Source organism: Triticum aestivum, chromosome 2A, assembly GCF_018294505.1.
Source record: "Triticum aestivum cultivar Chinese Spring chromosome 2A, IWGSC CS RefSeq v2.1, whole genome shotgun sequence".
In the NCBI taxonomy this organism is placed as follows: Eukaryota; Viridiplantae; Streptophyta; class Magnoliopsida; order Poales; family Poaceae; genus Triticum; species Triticum aestivum.
In genome coordinates, this window is record NC_057797.1 from 202,098,081 (window position 1) to 202,117,750 (window position 19,670).

The following is a 19,670-nucleotide window of genomic DNA, read 5'->3' on the forward strand; positions in this document are numbered from 1 at the left end:
GGAGAGGGGAACAGCCAGAAGTGAATCGCCCACCCTAGCCCACGTTCCCCCAATCCCCATCCCCCGATTCCTCTCCCTTTCTCCATCGTCTGCCGCCACCACCACTCACCGGCCCGCGCCCTCCCTCGTAGCCGCCGCCAGCGCCCTCCCCCACAGCCTGCACCGCACCCCTTCTCTCCTCCCCTCCCCTTATCGTCATCATCGACGACTATACCTAGCCATTCCTCGGGCCAGGCCGGGCTTCGGGCCGGGCCAATCAAAGCCCGACGCAAAAAACCGGCCCGGCCGTCGGGCCTAAAAATCGGGCCTGAGCCCGGCCCATCACACTAAAAGCCCGTCGGGCCTCGGGCCACGAGCCGGGCCTCTTCCTTAAATGGCAAAATCGACGGGCCCAGGCCCGGGCTTCGGGCTCAAAACTTAGGCCCGAGCCCGGCCCATGGACAAGGTCGGGCCGGGCCGGATCGTGCTTTTTCGGGCTGGGTCGGGTCGGGCCGACCGGGCCGGGCTGCCCATGGCCAGGTATACCGACGACCTCATCGCCTTCCCCTCGCTCCAGATCGAGCAGCAGGTCCGGATCCACGACCAAGGCGGCGCGAGCGCCCCGATGTGCAGGTTCAAGCCGCGTGAAGAGGGTGCTCGTTGCGGCTCTAACCCTGGTGCCAACGCCATGAAGAAGGTGCCCTCTCCATCACTTCTCTATCTCAGTTTTCGATGTGGAGTTGATGTTGTTCATAAAGCTCCCTCCCTTCTATGCTGCAGGAGAACATCTCTCCTGTTCGTGAAGCATCCCCAACCCTAGCCCTTCTTTGCCCATGATGACCGAGCAGACAGGAGGTACTAATCCCTCCACTTATCTGGTTTTCTTCACCCCTTATGTGATGCGTGCTATCTACTTTTGTGCATGTTTCATGGAGAGGAGAAGCTGCTTCAATCCCATCTACTGAAGGAGGATGCCCACCATCCAAGGTGCTCAACATCATCACCATTTGTTGCCTGCCAAGGTAACTTCTCTGATCTGTTCTACTATGACCATTATCATATATGATGGAATCAAGAAAGAAATGAGCACCTGATATTGTTGACAATGTTAATACATTCATAATCTATCTTCCTAATTTCATCATTGTCGTTTTGTGTATTTAATTTAACCTATACATGGAGAAAAGGCAGGGTAAGCACAAGTATTTCTGTATCAAAGGTTATCCATCATCCTATCCACTCCAGCTCATTATTCTGCAATCGTTGGATAGTTGTCAGTACTGCTTAGGAGTAACGCACCATGTAGGATCACCCAACTGTTCGGTTTCTTATTTCATGACGTATATGCCACCAGTATAAGAATAAGCTTGACAGCGAAATCTTGGATAGTATGTAATACCCTTTCTGCATATTCAGAAACTGTATGCAAACACACTCAATTTGATCTAACTTTTGTTGATAGGCATAAACCACTACACAGCATTATATGCTAGGAACGACGGGATGCACGTTAGGAAACTTGTCATGAATGATGCTTCAACGGATGCTGCAGTCATCTCAACTGCTCAGTCATGATGAAAAAACATATGATAATCCCCATAATCCAGTGTCAATATTACTGATTTCTGCATGTGCTATGCAGCTTACAGGCATGGAAAGAAAATAGGAAAAATGATATACTTGCAGCTTCAGGTTCAATTGATAATACACAAATATTTGTCTACTTTCAGGCAGCATTGAGTTGGCTGCACATAGTTAGTTCCCTAGGGAATGTTCAGTCTGGTGAAACATGTTAAAAAGAAGTATGGAAATCTGCCTGTGTTCATTACTAAGAATGGTAGGTCGCTGAAGATTGTACAGTTGCCTGCCGATAAGATTTTGCCCTTAAATAAATTGTCAGTGATAATTAACTACTTATATATGGCAGGCTTGATAGGTTGGAAAATGTCTTCAAGATGATAAGAGGATACAGTACCACAACGTATACATGTTAGATGCTATAAGGTGATTTAATTTCTCTGTGCATATGCTAGAACTGAATGACCAACACTGAGCATCATCAATGTGTGCCACTGTAATCGCTGACCAGATTTGTACTTAAGTGCTCGATATGCAGCCTGAACTACTGCAAGAAATAGGGCTGCAACATCTGCGGTTACTTGTGTGGTTCTGACTATCCATGTTTATATTTAAATGTCATCAAGATCAGTATGGATGTGGAGCCATGGTTCTGCTCACTAGCGACAATGTGTATTCTTGCAGTTAGAATGGAGTTGTTTTAAATACTAGACTACCTACAGGACTGAGCACCCCAGGTGCGGAGGATAGTTCTTCCGATTAATCGTCGTGTTGAGGCAAGTGCACGACGGACCTTTTCTCCGTATACTTCACTGTGTTGTTGACGTAGGTACACACCCTCCCCTTTCCCCTACTTCTAGACCATCTCATCTATGTAGTCATGAAATTTCTTTTTTCTAAAATTTAATTCAGGTCTATGAAAATGAGTTGAGTAGTCTGATTAGAGGATGACGGAGGACGTCGAGATTTTGATCCAGTAGCCTTGCCCCCTTCTCGTTCGGCGTTCCACCTGCAGGAGGTTACGTTCGAGATCTTCAGAATTTTTAGGTACTCACTCTCCCTTGATGCTCTTTGATCGAGCCTACTTTGCATGAAAGCGTGCCAGTAGTAAGAAGTTTTAGCAAGTCTGTTACCGAAAGTGTTGTAGGCACTTATGTGATCCGAGGTGACCAACCTGAGCAGCAGTTTAGTGAAGGTATACTCAGACCCGAGGATCCTAGAAAATTATAAATTATAGATGTTTGCATAGCCAGATTATTGATGGGTGCATATTATTGTGCACACAAGCAAACTTAGTTGAGTAGTTCATTGATTAATTTGGACTAATTGAATGTGATCTTCCCAATCTAATATGTGTACTTCTAGCTCTAAGGACTAGAAAGAGTTAAATATTGCAGGTTGTAAATGATGGAACTCATATAACTGAATGTGAATGAAGTACCGATAGTTGCTAATTTCATACTTTTTGGTTTGTACAACTCAGGTATTTGATATAGTTATCCTAAAAAGGGAGAAGTCTCTGAGGTGATTTCTTCTTTTGCATGATAGATGGAACCAGCTGCGCCCCTCTCCCAAGAGTTGCAGATCCATGGCAGCAGCAGCGAGGTGAGCAGCGGCAAAGGCTCCCACCTAGCACCTCCTCTTCCATTGTCTTTTCAATCAAGATTGTTTCCAGTAATAAAATTTCATCTGTCTCATATTTCTTGTGATGTATCGTACACCAGCACATACAACCATATTCTGTCTGTCTCTGGCTATGCAATATTACCCTTTCACCCACCTTGACCTGCAATGTTGACATGTAATTTTGTTATTGCTCTATGATAGAAAATTACACAGTTGTAAAGCAGTTTATATTCTCTCATATGTGATGTTTCTATGATACTATAGGTCTTCTTCTGATCGACTGTCAAACAATACCAATTTCATGGTTTAAAAAATCAATAAGGAAATTTATTAAATGGAATTAGAAATGAAAAGGGTGTCGAATGCAAGTGATGTCTATGTTTGTTATCAGCTGCCCTATGGAGGTTCACTGGAAATTAATGTAATTTAAGCAGCCAAGTATTTTCCTAATAGTTATTGTCATACTAAATGCATGTTTTCTCCTGGTGTGATACACATATTGATCTTGTACTTCTTGTCTGCTAAAACTGGGAATCATAATATTCTCTTTCGTCCAGTAAGCCCCACTAATTAGAAAACTAGAAGGTTTGTTACGTTTCCGTAGTTTAATACTTTAGTGTTTGGTTACAGATATAGAAGAGAGTATTCCCTTGAACTAAATGATATTGAAGTTCCAATAGATACAATATTTACACTACTGGACTTGTGTGGAAGTTTCTTGTTCTATCTGATCTTTGTTATTATCATGGTTTATATCATTCTATCTTTTAGCCTAACGTCCGCTGTATGGTCATGTTTATCTCATTTGCTGCAATTATTACAATTTTGTTGTCATTAGTTATCACCTGCCAAATTGATGAGTTCTCAGTTTTCTGCTTCAAATGCAGAGGGACCAGGCTCATACTTTGTGCAGAAAGGGAAAATAAACATCAATGTTCTGAATCAAGGCACTATTGAGCTTTGCCACTATGATTCCAAACTACATTTTTGTTCTTCAAAGTGCACCTATGATTTGCTGCTGGTAACAGATGCTCAAATGGTCGAGCATGTATGGAGTCACTTGCAGGACACTCGAGGAAGAGCTGGTTGATGCTGGGCTCAATTCTGAAACTATAGCAGAGCTTGTCACTGTATGTTTCATGTATTTCTTTTCCTTGCTTCATCTAAATTTGTAGCTCACAGTTTTCTATATTAGTGAAATTTCCAAGCTATGCTATGCTCAGATAGTTGTTCTGGAATATATGCTACCTTATTACTTCATATACTACTACTACATGTATTGGATCTCAATTCGTAGCCGTGCTTGCCAGCTGCTCCTCCCTCCGCCTCTGGATGCGGCGACCAGCTAGGGTTCATCGGTCGCTGCCAAACCAGATAGTGTGCTTTATATGGTTTGATTAATGTAGCGTCTTTCTTCTAATTCAGATTATTATATTGACTCCAAAACTTTGTTCCTGACTACGTATGTTACTTTCTTCAGTTCCTGTTATTGTTCGTCTCTCACCAGCTGTGGGAAAGATGATGTTTTCTTTCTTGCAAATTTGTCAGAAGAGCACCTATGTAAGCTAATGATTGTCTGCGACAAATTTGTCTAAGGAAAAAAGCATTCTTCTGACAAAACTGCATGGTCTCAGTTCACTAAACTGAAAAGGACTTAATAAACAAAGTACTAAATGCAGCGATTACGGTTTCAACCTGACATTATCATATAACCTTGCTTCTCATGGATCTCCCGACATTTTCCTAAACAATGGTTAGTATACTAAAAAATCAACTATTGTTACGGAGATCTGAACCTGAAATTGCCCTATGGGGTATTAACACTTAAATATCGTGCACAATCATGTACACTAAATGTTTGGATAAGAAGTAGGATGTTCTTGTTTAACATAGTTTACTGCAGCAAATACTTTGTATGTGCTTCCAGAGTTCTCTTGCTTTGCCGCTTATGTTGCATCCTTCTAGAACCTAGCAGCAAACTGCTGGAGGTAATGTAAGGTCCTCCCTTCCATTGCCTGGTTTGCTGCCAATGCTCACTAATTTTTTACATTTCTTCCATGGCACAAAGTCCTCCAGCAGTGTTGATATGTAGCTGCTTCTTCTACCGATGTTATTCTGGCATTAGGAACTACTCGCCTATAAAAAAAATTCTCTGCAAATTAAATACACATGCATAATCTATATTTTATTATCTGCAATTCTGGTTTATTTTATAAGTATTGGTTGAGTTCCACTTTATTATCCAAGAACTTATCTATTTCTTTGATTTTCCTGAACTTGCGATCGGCTGGGACTGGTCGGGCCAGGCGTATTCCACCGCTCCGTACGATGGCGGGTCGCGAAGGACCCTTGCCACCGGGGAAGAAGACGGTGGTGCCTCAGGGAGTCGGCCGCCCTGGGACTGTGCCGCAGCAGGGCAGCGGCGGAGGCCGCGGCGCTGTGCTGCCGCTAGCCGCGGGGGCTGGTATGCTTCCTTCGGCCACTGGCAGTGGCCGCGGCGCTGCGTTGCCGGTGCCTGGGGCTGGCCGCGGGGGAGTGCTTGCTCAGCCCGCCGATAGGGGCTTGGCTCCGGTCGGAACTGCTGTGGGCCGGGGCGGTGTGTTGCCCGGTCCCAGACCGACGGCGCCAGCTCCGGTGGGTCAGCGGCCTCCGGCGCCGGGTGCTTCAGGAACCAGCAATGCGGGCCGGGGAGGTGCTGCGCTGCGGCCCCCTGCTCCGGGGTTGCAGACCGGCCAGCCGAGGCCAGCACCGCCTCCTCACCTCGTCGCCAGGCCTCTGCAAATCAGAGCCGGGACGGTGCAGCAACAGGCAATTCCAACGACTCAAGCCACAGTTGCGCCTTAGGGTCAGTGGGGTGATGATGGGGTCAATGCGTATGGATCTGGTAAGCACCGTGGATCCTCATCGACTGGCGGCGGTCGAGGCTATGCTTGGCAGAGCGATGGCTCAGCGGAGCGCCCGTTCATGGGGCCCCCAGGAAGTTTTGTTGAGGGGGCGTCTGGCCCTGGTCTCCGGCCGCGGGGTGGTTTCCGCGGTCATCGTGGTGGGCGTGGGGGTCGAGGTGGCCGGTACCGCCCACGACCGCATACTACGTCTGTGATTGATCCGATGGTGGTTGATGGGGCTGTTGAGCAGCAGGTTTTGACTGGCCAAGCATTGGAGGTGGTCTCGGCGCTTGCCAATGCTGAGATTCCCGGGAATGAATCCGGGTTGACTGTGTCAGTGGAGGATTCTTCTAGGGCTGAGTCTGAAAGAGCATCCAAATATGCGCGCAAGAAAGAGAAAATGCTTTGTTATCGATGTGGTGGTAAGGGACATTTTATTGCTGAGTGTGTGGCTGAGCTGTGTGGCACTTGTGTCAAACCAGCACACGATTCGGGGGACTGTCCATTTCTGAGAGATCAGGCACCATCACTCATGATGCATGGAGTGTACTGTGCTGAACTTACGTTCTTTGAATCTCCAACGGAGATGGAGGTTCCTGACGAGACTTTGAGTTTGACGACTGGGTTAGTTAAGATTGCTAGAGGAGAGGTCTTGGAGGCACAGATTATTCAGAGGCTCAAGGAGTTAGCCCCTGGGGATTTCAGGTGGGAGCTTGCTAGTGTCGAGGACAAACTGTTTCTGGTTGAGTTCCCGTCAGTTGAGGAACTTCAGAGACTACTGAGTTTCGGGATGTGCAAGGTGCCAGGTACTGATGGCATGCTTGAGTTTCACGAGTGGAAGAGGATTGAGCCTACGGGCAAGCCTCTGACTCAGGTTTGGCTGCGATTCTCTGGGGCTCCATCCAAGCTGATGCGGGATGCACGGGTAGTGGCCAGTTTGGGTATCATGGTGGGCAGACCAGAGCGCATGGATATGGACTTTACCAGAGCCCACGGGATTGCCCGTTTACTGGTCAGTGTGCTGAACATCGAGTACGTCCCTGAGGTGGTTAAGTGGGCATATCGAGGCCACATATATAACCTTGTCATTGAGTTCGAGGATGAGAGTCTGTTTGCCGAGGCGGCCAACGGGTCTGATACTGATATGCACGAGGATGATGATAGTTCGGCACTTAAGGAGGCACCAACAGCTGACAGTGGGCGTGAGTTGTCCACTCCGCAGGGTGCTGACTCTCACACGTCTGTGGATGTGACGGCTCCTCCTTCTACAGTGCCTACGACTATTCTCAGATTCAGTTCTTTCGAGCCGGCATCTGCACCCCCGAGACTATGGAGTGATCGGGTGGAGTCTGATGAGGTGTTCGAGCACTCGCTCCCAGTTCTGGAGCTTGAGGAGCCAGTGATTCCTCTTCTTGGGGAGTTGTCGATCTCGGTCAGGGCTGAGGCGGAGGAGGTCGTTCTTGTAGGAGAGGGTCTGAAGCTGGTGACTTCGGATTCCTCCCCTCTGGTCGCGATTTCGCAGGTGCAGCCGATGGTGCCGGCTGCTGATGGGGGTGTGGGGCAGGTGGCCTCGGTGCCCTCATCAGGGCCTGCGGTGGGTGAGCTACCGATGGTGCAGATTGATTCTTTGGGAGGGAGGCCGAGGCTGCTAGATCCGGCACCTTCTTCCCCTTTTACCGGGCCGGCGACGCTGGCGCCGGAGTCGCTTCTCGGAGAGGACTCGGGGAAGGTGGCCTCGGGGTCCTCTTCTCTTGTGGAGCCCAAAGGGGCTTGCTCGCCGATGCCGCTGGTGCCGCCAGTTGGCCCTTGGGCCGGGGTGGATGGGGAGCTCGGGCAGGAGGCCCTGGCTCCACCTTCCCCCGGCTTGGGGCACTCCAGTAGAGCTTCTCGGGAGGAGGTGATTTCTTTCGGTGGTATTCCGGATCCGGTCTCTGAGGGGCAACGGTTGAGTAGCTGTTTCCAGGACCATCCGAAAGTGGACGACATTCAGCAGCGGTGCGCTATGAGGGCGGCCAAGCTTCATGACGTGGAGGTCACTACTGGTATGTCGAACAATACCTCTAATTCTATTTTGCATTTTTCAAATGATGAGATTATAAACAATGCAAATAAGATAGGAATTTCACTAGGTAATAATGATAGTGAAATTTCAAACTCGGTTAATGATATGCTGGATTTAGAGGCCGAACGAGCGCTTGAGATGATTCGTAACTTAGCTGCGGTTAAACCAATGAATAATTCCGAGATTGATGCTTTGGGGGTCAGGGTGCTCGATAACTTTTGTGCGGATCTTGCTCATCCGTCTCCTGAACCTGAGGAGGAGGATGAGCGAGTGGACTTTGTAGAGGTGTGCGCCTCTGAGACTGGTTGTGAGGACTAGCTGGAGAGTTTCAATATTCCTAAACGCAAATGGAAGCGGAAGATCTACCCAGACTCCGCAGTGCGTAGGAGCGCGCGGATAAGAACGGCTAAAAAATTCCATGACGAGATATGAAAGGAATTTTTTGGAATAGCAGAGGTCTGAAAGACTTGGCTAAAAAAAGGTTTCTTGCTGAGACTTCTATTGAGCATAGGTTGGACTTTATCGCTTTATCGGAAACTGGTAGAGCCGACTTTTCGCCTCAATTTCTCAATACGCTTTCGGGAGGTATTGATTTTGATTGGCATTGTCTACCGCCGCGAGGAAGATCGGGTGGGATTTTACTCGGAGTTAGATGTGATTCGTTAGAAGTCCGAAGCGTGGTCATGGGGGATTTCGCTGTTAAGTTTAGGGTGAGGTCAAAGACCGATGGGTTTAACTGGGCTTTGGTGGCGGTATATGGTGCCGCACAGCCCGAGCTTAAACCAGATTTTTTGGCTAATCTGGTTAGGATTTGCGGTTCTGAACAACTTCTTATCCTGGTGGGGGGTGATTTTAATATCATCAGAAGGCGTGATGAGAAGAATAATGATAATTTTGACGGCAGATGGTCGTTCATGTTTAACACAATCATTGAAAGCCTGGATCTGCGTGAGATAGAGCTTTCGGGCAGGAAGTTTACCTGGGCTAACGCCTTGCCAAATCCGACGTTCGAAAAGCTAGATCGAGTTCTGGCTAGCGTCGAATGGGAACAGAAATTCCCATGTGTAACAGTCCAGGCACTTTCTCGTGGTATTTTTGATCACACGCCGTTATTCCTTGACTCTGGGGAGGCCACCCATGTGGGAAATAAGAATGTTTTCTCTTTCGAGCTTGCGTGGTTTGAGAGAGAAGGTTTCTTAGATCTCGTAGCCAGAGAATGGGCTAAGGATGCAGGAGGTAGAACTGCACTTGAGCGCTGGCAGAATAAAATTAGGCACTTGAGAAGTTTCCTACGTGGGTGGGCTAAGCATCTTAGTGGGGTCTATAAGATTGAGAAGGAACAGCTCCTTACGCTTATTTAGTCCCTTGATGTAAAAGCCGAGACCATGATCCTGCCAGCCTTGGAGCTTCATGCCAAGATCAACGCGGAAATGAGGCTGAAAGAGCTCCTTCGTGAGGAAGAATTAAAGTGGGCGCTTCGGGCTAAGGTCCGAAGGGTCGTCCAGGGGGACGCGAACACACAATTTTTTCACATGATCGCCAATGGTAAGTATAGAAAGAAGAGGATCTTTCAGCTTGAACAAGATGACAGAACGATTCTTGGTCAGGAAAACTTAAAGCTTTATATTACTGAGTATTACAAGCAGCTGTTTGGGCCTCCAAAGGATAACTGTGTGTCGATGGATGAGTCTAGGATTGAGGATGTGCCTCAACTGACGGTTGTTGAGAATGATATTTTAGTTGCTCCTTTTTCTGAGAAATAGGTGTATGACGCCATTTCCCAGATGAAGAATAATAAGGCTCCTGGCCCGGATGGTTTCCCGGCAGAGTTCTACAAGAAGTGTTGGCACATTATTAAAGGAGATCTATTGCCTTTGTTCAATGATCTATTCTCTGGCCAGCTTCACCTTTTTCAGCTGAATTTTGGAATGATAACACTTCTTCCCAAGAAGACAGAGGTAGTGCGGATTGAGCAATTCCGGCCAATCTGTCTTCTTAATGTTAGTTTCAAAAATTTTACCAAGGTCGGGACGAATAGGCTCACACAAATTGCGCATACTGTGGTGCAGCCTACTCAAACTGCTTTCATGCCGGACAGGAACATTCTTGAAGGGGTGGTGGTACTGCATGAAACGCTCCATGAGACTCACACAAAAAAAACTAGATGGAGTAGTTTTTAAGGTGGATTTCGAGAAAGCGTACGATAAAGTCAAATGGGCTTTCCTTCAACAGGCATTACGCATGAAGGGTTTTGATGAAGCTTGGCGACGCCAAGTAGAATCCTTCACGCAAAAAGGGAGTGTTGGAATTAAAGTGAATGATGATATAGGTCATTATTTCCAGTCACACAAGGGCCTCAGACAAGGTGATCCAATGTCTCCTATTCTGTTCAACATTGTCGTTGATATGTTGGCAATCTTGATAGGTCGGGCAAAGGAGGCCGGACAAGTAGGTGGCTTGGTGCCTCATTTAGTTGATGGTGGTGTGTCCATCCTACAGTACGCCGATGATACAATCATCTTTATGGAGCACGACTTGGCTAAGGCGAGAAATATGAAGCTGGTACTGTGCCTTTTCGAGCAATTGACCAGTCTGAAGATTAACTTCCCTAAAAGCGAGTTGTTCTGTTTTGGTAGTTCCAAAAAGGAACAAGATGCATACAAGCAACTGTTTGGTTGCGAATTGGGGGCTCTACCATTCACTTATCTAGGTATCTCCATTCACCATCGTAAGTTGACTAACAGCGAATGGAAGTGTATCGAGGATCGGTTTGAGAAGAAACTGAGCTGCTGGAAGGGCAAACTCATGTCGTATGGAGGCCGATTGATTCTCATTAATTTGGTGCTCACGAGTATGCCTATGTTTCTTTTATCCTTTTTTGAAGTACCAGTTGGAGTTAGGAAAAGGCTGGACTTCTATCGGTCACGTTTCTTCTGGCAGAGTGATGAACTTAAGAGAAAGTACCGTTTAGCCAAATGGGATGTCATCTGCCGACCAAAAGACCAAGGGGGTCTTGGGGTTGAGAACCTTGAAGTCAAGAACAGATGCCTTCTCAGTAAGTGGCTATATAAGTTATCTGTCGAGACTGAGGCAACTTGGGCGCAGATTCTTCGTAACAAGTATCTGTACTCCAAGACCTTGTCGCAGGTGACAGTTAGACCAACTGATTCGCCTTTCTGGAAGGGGCTAATGAGGGTCAAAGCTACTTTCTTTAATAGAACAAAGTTTATTATCGGTGATGGCAATAACACTCGATTCTGGGAGGATACTTGGCTTGGTGATACGCCGCTGGCTCTTCAGTATCCGTCGCTATATCGTATTGTGCAACGACGTGATGCTCTGGTTGCAACGAGTTTGCAATTCGCTCCCCTTAATATTCACTTTAGGAGGGTGCTTGCTGGGGACCTGTGGGAGGCTTGGATTCATCTGGTGAGTAGACTGATGGAGGTTCGGCTTACTCATCAGCCCGATCAGTTGTGTTGGAAGCTTACTAGATCTGGGGAATTCACAGTCAAGTCGATGTACATTGATGTCATCAACTCTAGTCAAGTCGATGTACATTGATGTCATCAACTCTAGTGTTATTCCTAGTTTAAAACATGTTTGGAAAGTTAAGGTTCCTCTGAAAATCAAAATGTTTATGTGGTTTGTACATAAACAAGTCGTTCTAACAAAAGATAATTTGATTAAGCGCAACTGGACAGGTTCTACTAGGTGTAGTTTCTGTGATCGGGATGAAACTATCCAACATCTTTTCTTTGATTGCCCGTTGGCGAGAGTGTTGTGGCGCTCGGTGCAAATTGCCTTTAACATTACTCCTCCGAATTCGGTCAGGTCATTATTTGGAACGTGGCTTGTTGGTATAGAGGCCAAAACAGCTAGACAAATTCGAGTAGGAGCATGTGCGTTGTTATGGGCAATTTGGAACTGCAGAAATGATTTGGCTTTTAACAGAACAACAACTATTCGTTTTTGCAGGTTTTATTTCGGGCTACTGCGCTAATCCGTATGTGGTCCTTACTCACTCCGACGGAGGCCAGGGAGCGTTTGGTTACTGGATCTGTCCGGTGGGAGATGGTAGCACGGGATATCTTCAACCGGTTTAGATGGCGGTCATGTAATAGAATAGGCGATTAGTTTACCTATCTATCTATCTTATGCCAGCCGGTTGTGACTTTTGGGCCTTTTTTGTTTTTCTAGCTCTTTGTGAGCCAGCCTACTTTTTTGCAGCAGATTGCAAGACTTTGTTAAACTACTTTATTTATTTATAATTGTCGCCGTATGCATCGCTCTGATGCAGAGGCCGGGGAGTCCCCCCTTTTCCAAAAAAAATTGAAGCCATAATTTGATTGAACCATACTGAGTTTACAAGTAATTTCTATTTTGACATCTATACATTTTATTTGCTTCATGTTCTTGATTGAGATGAGAGAGGAGGAACATCGGCTATTTAGCTAGGAAATCACATCTCAGACAAAACATCCACATTTGTTGTATGAGTCAAAGCCCAGAATACTTCCAAGGAGGAAGCAACATATGTGTTTTATTTTCGCTTGCTTTCTCTTGCTTAGCCCAGTCTCTTTTATTCACAAAAGAATCAACTGATATTCCCTTTTGTTCTGCAGCTAGAATTCAGAAGTTTCAAGTGCTTTTGTGATTACAATGTGGCTAGACCTGGAGGATTTTTTTCGGGTTTTCTAACAGGAAGTTACCTCTAAAAAATGTTTTCATGCTTGCTGATAAAATGGTATGTTATATGATTAAAACTGAATATTCCCTTGGCTTCATTACTTTGGTCCAGCTTTGTTTTAGTCTCTTCCATTTCATCATGTGGACTTTAAGTGACTTCGTTTTTGTTAGATCAATCATGTTGAGTTCGTGTATTCCATTAATTAACACGACGAAAGTACAGAGATACATTGACACACCACCACATTCCATAGTCATACTGGCAATATCATCATCTCTTATTGATATACTTGATGATAATTGGGTGAGTTACACAATATTGTCAGAATTATCGCTAATCTTCAGCTGTTACCAAGTAATCATAGAGAACAAGAACTTGACAGGAACATCAAGATATGCGAGTGTAGACACTCATCTTGGATTTGGTAAGCTTACTTGATTGTTTGCTGTGTACTCCTTTATTCGGTACCTGCACCTAGACTTGAGGCATGTAGTGTCATTTATTCCTTCTAAACCTTTCTTACCTCCATATATTTGTCTTTTTAGTATCATAATTTGATTTTGCATCTAAGGCCTCATCCGGTTTGGAGGATTTTCGTAGGAAAAACATAGAAATAAAGATTCCAGAGGAAAATTTTTTATGTATGCATTCGGTTTGTAGGAAATGCGTGCAGGAATTTCGTAGGAATACTACTCATTTCCGTGTTTTTGGAGGAAACTACACATCCACTCAAAGCTCATTTTACGCGTAGGAACGAGACAAGTCAATTCCTTAGGATGGCAAGTGCCATCCTATCATATTCCTATACTACTTCTAATTCCTACATTTTGATTTCCTCCAAACCGAATGAGCCCTAAAGGGATGATACAGAATCTCCTGGATATGTGCCGATGTACTTCTTAAGAGGAAGTCGTTGAACATTACCAGACATGATGTGGCGGCTGCTGTGACTCATGGTGCTCTGGGCGCACAACCTTCGCCTGCTCACCCGGGGCTTCTTCCACGATGCCCGTGAGATGGACATGGGCTGCATTGAGGACTACTACGATGGCGAGCAGAGCAAGTACGGCCTGGCGAGCCTTGACGATGGCGCGGATGAGCAGCTGCTCTGCAGCGGCAAGTATCGTGACTGCAATAGAACGACATGTTGGAGAGGTGCTAGATATAGTGGTTAAGATTGCTTGTTTAGAGGGAGTTACTACTGTCATTCTTTAAGAGAGCAATCATAAACCCGAAAGGATAATATTCTGCAGGTATGTACTCCTAATATTAAAACCATTCAGCTGCGCATCAAGGACGCTAGCTCGCGATAGCCACGTCGGCGCTGGTCATTTTGCAAAAACGACCTCGTCTTTTCCGCATTCAACCCGCACTCCCCGACTCGTCCCTCTCACTCTGCTCCATTCACTCCCCTCGCCTCGCAGCCGCTGCCGCCACGCTCCTCTCAGCTCTCGCCTCTCCCCCCGCCTCTCCGCCGTTGCCGCCGCGGGGCTCCTCTCAGCTCTCGCCTCTCTCCTTTCCCCTTGCTGTGTCGCCTCCCCTCGGCGCCGCCGCCTCGCCTTGCCTCGGGTCTCCGTTCCACCTAATTTTTTTTTTAACTTTTTGCTCCAAGCCAGCGACGAATCCCCGGATCTGGCGTCAGCGAGGAAGGATATGGTGGATGCGAGGACGTACACGCCGGATCCGGGCCAGCACAACCACCAGATGGGGGCTGCGGCGGCTGGACACCTTCGAGGTGCTGCCGCGGGCAGGAGAATATCGCTGCAGCACCCTTCGCCGCTGCCAAGCTCCTGGCGCTGGTGGACGCGAGACCCTAAGTTGCCGTCCACCACGAGGTGCTGCTACGGGTAGGAGGAGCTGCTGCCGCACACCACTAAGTGATGCTACGGGCAGGCGGAGGTGTGACCACGACGACGTACCAGACAAGGTACCTGCTCCCTGTCCAATTTCTAGCAATCCAATTTTTTGTGTTAGTACTATGATTTGTGATGGCAAGGAGTGCTGTGGTTTTCTCTAGAGTATTGTACCATTTTTGATGGCAAGGAGTAATCTGTAGCTGTAGCAGTAAATCATTAGAAAATCTGGGCAAATCTGTAGCTTTTGCTCTAGAGTACTGCTCAAGGAGTACAAACTGCAACTACTCCAGCAGTACTCCCTGTATTGTGTTATTGTGTACGCAGGATTTAGATGTGTTGTACTCCTGCCCACTGTAAAATGATCCTCTAAATCATATAGACAGAAGTAGGAGTACTTGTCGAGGGAAACGATGATGGTGGTAAATGATCCTCTAAATCCTGCCCATTGCCAAATGATCATCTAAATCCTGTCCACCGTTAAATGTTGATGGTAACCACCTTGCTTGTTACTCCTTGCTGGAGTACTGTTAACTGAAAATACAGAACAAACAAACAAAATGCATTTGAAGTGGCGTGTCGTGGCCGTGCTGGGATGGTCGATCGATACCGCGCCGATCCGGTTCGACGGGGTCGTCGACGACGTGCTGTGGGAACAGGAGACCGGGCTCTGGTCCCGGCAGTCCGGGGCATGCTGCTGCTGCTCGTGCAGCAGAATGACGGCCGCATCGGCGCGTCCGGGGAGAGTTGCGTCGACCTGGTGGGCAGGTGAATTCGTTCGACGGCGTGCAAGAGTTCTTCGCCCAATTCCACTACCCCAACGCACAGTACGCCCTCATCCCATCTCATCTCCTGCTTAACTGTTTTGCTACTTTTAATTATTCAGTGCTTTCATTTCACACGTATTGAATTACGCAATACTCCATGTGAAAATGGAATGGAGGGAGTACTAAATTTAGGATCAATTTTTCACTTCCTGCCAACAAGTGTGAATTATACTGACATGTCCTGAACTCTTTTGCTGGTCAGGAGAGGCGCAGTGAATGAGAATGTTGGCTTAGAAATTCAGAACATCCAAGAAGTGGTCGGGGGACTGGTTTTGGTAAGTGAACACGGTACAAACTTAGTTCGGTTTATGATTTGGACGTGGTTTAATGTCATGAACCATCTGTTTTGTTTTTGTAATATCTTTTTTTCCTATCTAACAAGAGGTTGTTATTGTTCATTGCCCTGCATTGGATGGTTATGCAGTAAGCCAGTAAGATGCTTCTGTGAACAAGCAAACATTGATGTTTAGATCCTTTACAACAGTACATGTAAATATCATTTCACTTATTTGAAATTCCACACACCCAGTTCATATATATGAGGGTATCTTGAGAAGATCAGTTCTGCCACTGTTGTTGTTGGAGACAGAATTGAACGAGCTCTTCCTTTGTATCATCTTTCTTATATTGATCAGTGATAGTTGTTGCTGCTTTTAGCCCTCGTTTCCGTGAGAACTTGTTCAGAGTGTAGAAAAGAAAAATATGTGGCTATAGAAGCATATATGCCATTCAGTAAAACATCAAAGAAAAATAACTTTGAAATCTATATATTTATTGACTGTGCACCTATTCCATCTTCCAAGTAACTTCTGTGGGGTCATCCTGATCAGAAGTTTATCCACCTAAAGAAAAATTAATTTTATCCGAACTTCATTTCATTTATTATGTTCTCTCACATTTTTTCATTGTATTTATACATGAGGATTTTTTTGTTTCTCTTGTTTATTTTGAAAGTGAGTACCAGTTTTGAATAGGCATTTTCTTTGACCATTTGATAGTGAGTTGAAAGAATATTTTCTCATTTCCAAGTTCCTCGCTACCCCCTCTCATGTTTGAAGATTATTCTATTCCTTTTGTGAATTCTCTTCATGTCCTGAAGAGGAGGTTTCTGCACCCTATTATGCTTCATGTCCTTTATTCAAAAATTAGTTTGATGCCTGGCTGATTAGTGCTGAATCAGATCTAGCACAGAATTACATTTCACAGCATTACCATTATGAGTATGTTTATACAGTTGTTGAGTACCTTTAATTGAATCAGCAGATTGTCTCGTCTACCCTTTGTGTATTAGTTATCCTTCCTTATGGTGTTTTGATTGAATAGAAGCAGATCAGGAGCCTTTGTTGTTGGTCCACTCTAATCCCAACCCTTTGTATGATATTTTTGTCATCTAGATTTTTATAGATGGTTATGTTGTATGTTCATATTCATATGTTGGCTCGGAGATCCCTTTTGTGGCTTCTACTTTATCATGAAGATTGTCGACAAGGATTGAGAAGACATAATTGCTTACTAATTAGATTTCCACAGATGGTTATGTTGTATGTTCATATTCATATGTTGGCTCGCAGATCCCTTTTCTGGCTTCTACTTTATCATGAAGATTGTCGACAAGGATTGATAAGAGATAATTGCTTACTAATTGCTCGTGTGTTTTTCATCTCAGTGCTTCTCGGTGCCCTTCATAAAGAACTTTCTCCCCGGATTGTCTATCAAATCTCCAGTTGGAAATATCAGTCTACAGGCCCGTCTGATAAAATTAACCTTTAACAACCAACTGGATGATTAGCTGCTCCATCATGCTACATACGCCTCTTTGTTGAGTGTTTTTCCCCGTTTTCTTGGAGAGTGCTACCTTTGCAATGGTTTGGCCATAAATCTGTTGTCCGCACAAGTAGTACTGCTAATTTGCCCTTTTTAATGACGATTTATGCTTTCCGTACGCAAGTACTTTATTTGCAGTTTTGCATTAGCCAAATACTGAACTTCAGTGGGAGACATTCACTGTTTTTCAGATTTGATGGAGAAACAAAAAATATGCCGCCAATCGGCGTAATTTTATAACCGTTCTCGTCATCTGAGTAACATCCGAAATGGCTAATCTGATCGGTTTTGCTGCTTGTGTAGAACCGACGACAAGCTTGTTGGCGGGCATCTGGCAGGATCGGTGAACATCCTCTACATGTACAATACCAGCTCAGGCAATTATTAGAACCCTGTCAGTTAGTTAAGCTCTTGTGATCATTGAAAGGGAGGGGGGATTAAGGTGTTTCCATCAACAACCATTTATTGGTCGAGTGGACTCAGAACTGGTTTCGTACTGAAAAATCAGGGTTGGCATCATGATAACAAGCATGGTCACCTTAAGTCTCAACTCTGAGCCTCCTCTTGGAAAAAATGTCCGCATTCCAAACAAGTCCATTTACAGACTCTAAGCCTCCTCTATGAGCACCAAGTAGACACTCTCTTTGCTATGTTTTGGCACAAAGAGCCAGACATCAAGTACTACGTGTGCACAATCAACAAGACATTTGTCAAACCAGGCCAGCGCATGGTATGCTCAAATGCACAGCCTATTCAATGTTTACTAACTTCATAATGTAGCAAGTTGTATCTCCATACCACACAACTCCCACTTTTTATTGTTTTTTAACAGAAAAGATGCTCATTTATTCTAACCGAGTATCTGTGCTTTTAACCTTATCTTTTCAACACCACTACTAATGCTTTAATGCCATCCGCACACTGTATATGAAAATGATTAATTTGCCTTGTGTAAGCCCAATTTTCTTTCATCGCCATTCTTTACCACTCTCATACTTAGTTATACTCAATCAGATTCATTGAACTCGCTTTTACAATATTACTTGTTTTTTCTTAGAGCTCTATAATCTACTGTAGTCGACCATTCAATTACAAGCACATCTATTTTTAGTTCTTCATCTTCCTTTACTACTTCACTCTTTTCATGAGCTTCACCAGCCATTTTACAGAATATAAAATGTTGTTTTCTTATGCATTTTAATTACCTTTACAGCTGTAACTTTGTGATGATACAAACGAAAGTTGCACATATTTTCCTATTTATACTATTGTTTTATCCATGCTTAAAATATAACAAATCACATTCTGTTCATACTACTTAACAGTCAGCAGTTTACTTATGTTACAAATACCAATTATATTCCCTTTCTCACCTGATCAACACCTGATTTGTTGTTATTTTTCTCCTACCACTTACGAAATTTCTACTTTGCCTTTTCTAGCTTACCATTTTTTCATTCATTTGTTCTCTGTTCATACACTAAGCTGTACATACTCAAATCGTCAATTGCACACCAGAAATATTGACTTCTCTTTGCTCTTTCATGAGCCATTTTACTTGACCATTCAGAATGTTGGGTCCTCAAGACGTGTAGTGAATAACAGTACTTTGCTAACACCATTAATATCATGAATATCCATAGAACACGCTCTTATCTTCCATATCACACAACAATTTCTGTCTATGTAAATAACTTACTTTCTTCTACCAGTATTTTCAGGTTAACTATACTGAAGAGAACTTGCAGGACTACATTGATCCAAACAATGATACACTCATGTTCAGACTTGCAGACCGCCATCTGCTCGCCGAATGTTGCATCATGCTAGGAATGGACAAAAGGGCCACTATAACCACCAACTGGCCTGAGTTTCGTCGCCGCGCCAACATTCGCGAGGGAGACATCTGTGCATTTCGTTTCAGGATAACTTCAAAGCGCAGCCTAGTCCTCACCGTGCACTGCCTCTAGATGCACCATCGAAGATGATGCAGCCTCTGTGTCAATATAATTTAGCACTAAGTACTCTTAATTATGTTATATCCTGTGATAACCTATCGGTTGCTTTTGGGTCCTCTTATCACATGCTTTTCAAGACACTAAACCTACGTTGCTGCTTATGTTAAGTGCACTATTGTCAGTCAGATGTTTCATGTTCAGATCCATAATGAGCTTTCTTTGTAAAGTATATATTTCTATTTTTGCTGCTAAGTTTCTTAGCTAAAGCAATCATCCCAAGTGCTAATTAGAATAGAAAAGAGTGTTAAAGGGGCGAGTACAACCAGGCACCGCTCAGCTACCCCTCAAGAGGCGCGCCACGGGCGCGCCCCAACACCTAGTGATGTTA

The 19,670-nt window shown here is 45.0% G+C and overlaps 2 protein-coding genes across 32 annotated transcripts; both read left to right on the plus strand.

The window, feature by feature from the left end:
- The first annotated feature begins 524 nt into the window (after positions 1–524).
- LOC123188343 (uncharacterized) lies at positions 525–12,484 on the plus strand. Of its 30 annotated transcripts, none has more exons than XM_044600409.1 (11): positions 525–676; positions 760–834; positions 915–1,001; positions 1,442–1,816; positions 1,907–1,983; positions 2,242–2,386; positions 2,470–2,604; positions 3,106–3,162; positions 4,071–4,313; positions 5,490–8,110; positions 12,109–12,484. In XM_044600409.1, the coding sequence occupies exons 10-11, from the start codon at positions 6,148–6,150 to the stop codon at positions 12,234–12,236; spliced, it is 2,091 nt and encodes a 696-aa protein (XP_044456344.1). In that variant the 5' UTR covers positions 525–676; positions 760–834; positions 915–1,001; positions 1,442–1,816; positions 1,907–1,983; positions 2,242–2,386; positions 2,470–2,604; positions 3,106–3,162; positions 4,071–4,313; positions 5,490–6,147; the 3' UTR covers positions 12,237–12,484. The 30 variants fall into 30 exon arrangements, 28 of the variants coding, with proteins under 28 accessions (XP_044456344.1, XP_044456345.1, XP_044456336.1 ...); XM_044600410.1 differs by having other exon boundaries at positions 1,710–1,816; XM_044600401.1 differs by having other exon boundaries at positions 760–1,001; positions 3,041–3,162; positions 4,052–4,313.
- A 1,676-nt stretch (positions 12,485–14,160) lies between these two features.
- Positions 14,161–19,548, plus strand: LOC123188346 (uncharacterized). 2 transcript variants are annotated; one of them, XM_044600424.1, is made up of 3 exons: positions 14,161–14,747; positions 17,628–17,684; positions 19,037–19,548. In XM_044600424.1, exons 1-3 carry the CDS (start codon positions 14,481–14,483, stop codon positions 19,292–19,294), a joined length of 582 nt encoding a protein of 193 aa, XP_044456359.1. In that variant the 5' UTR covers positions 14,161–14,480; the 3' UTR covers positions 19,295–19,548. The 2 variants fall into 2 exon arrangements, 1 of the variants encoding a protein (XP_044456359.1); XR_006494571.1 differs by lacking the exon at positions 14,161–14,747 and adding an exon at positions 14,754–15,500 and having other exon boundaries at positions 15,703–18,054; positions 19,037–19,523.
- Positions 19,549–19,670: the final 122 nt, after the last annotated feature.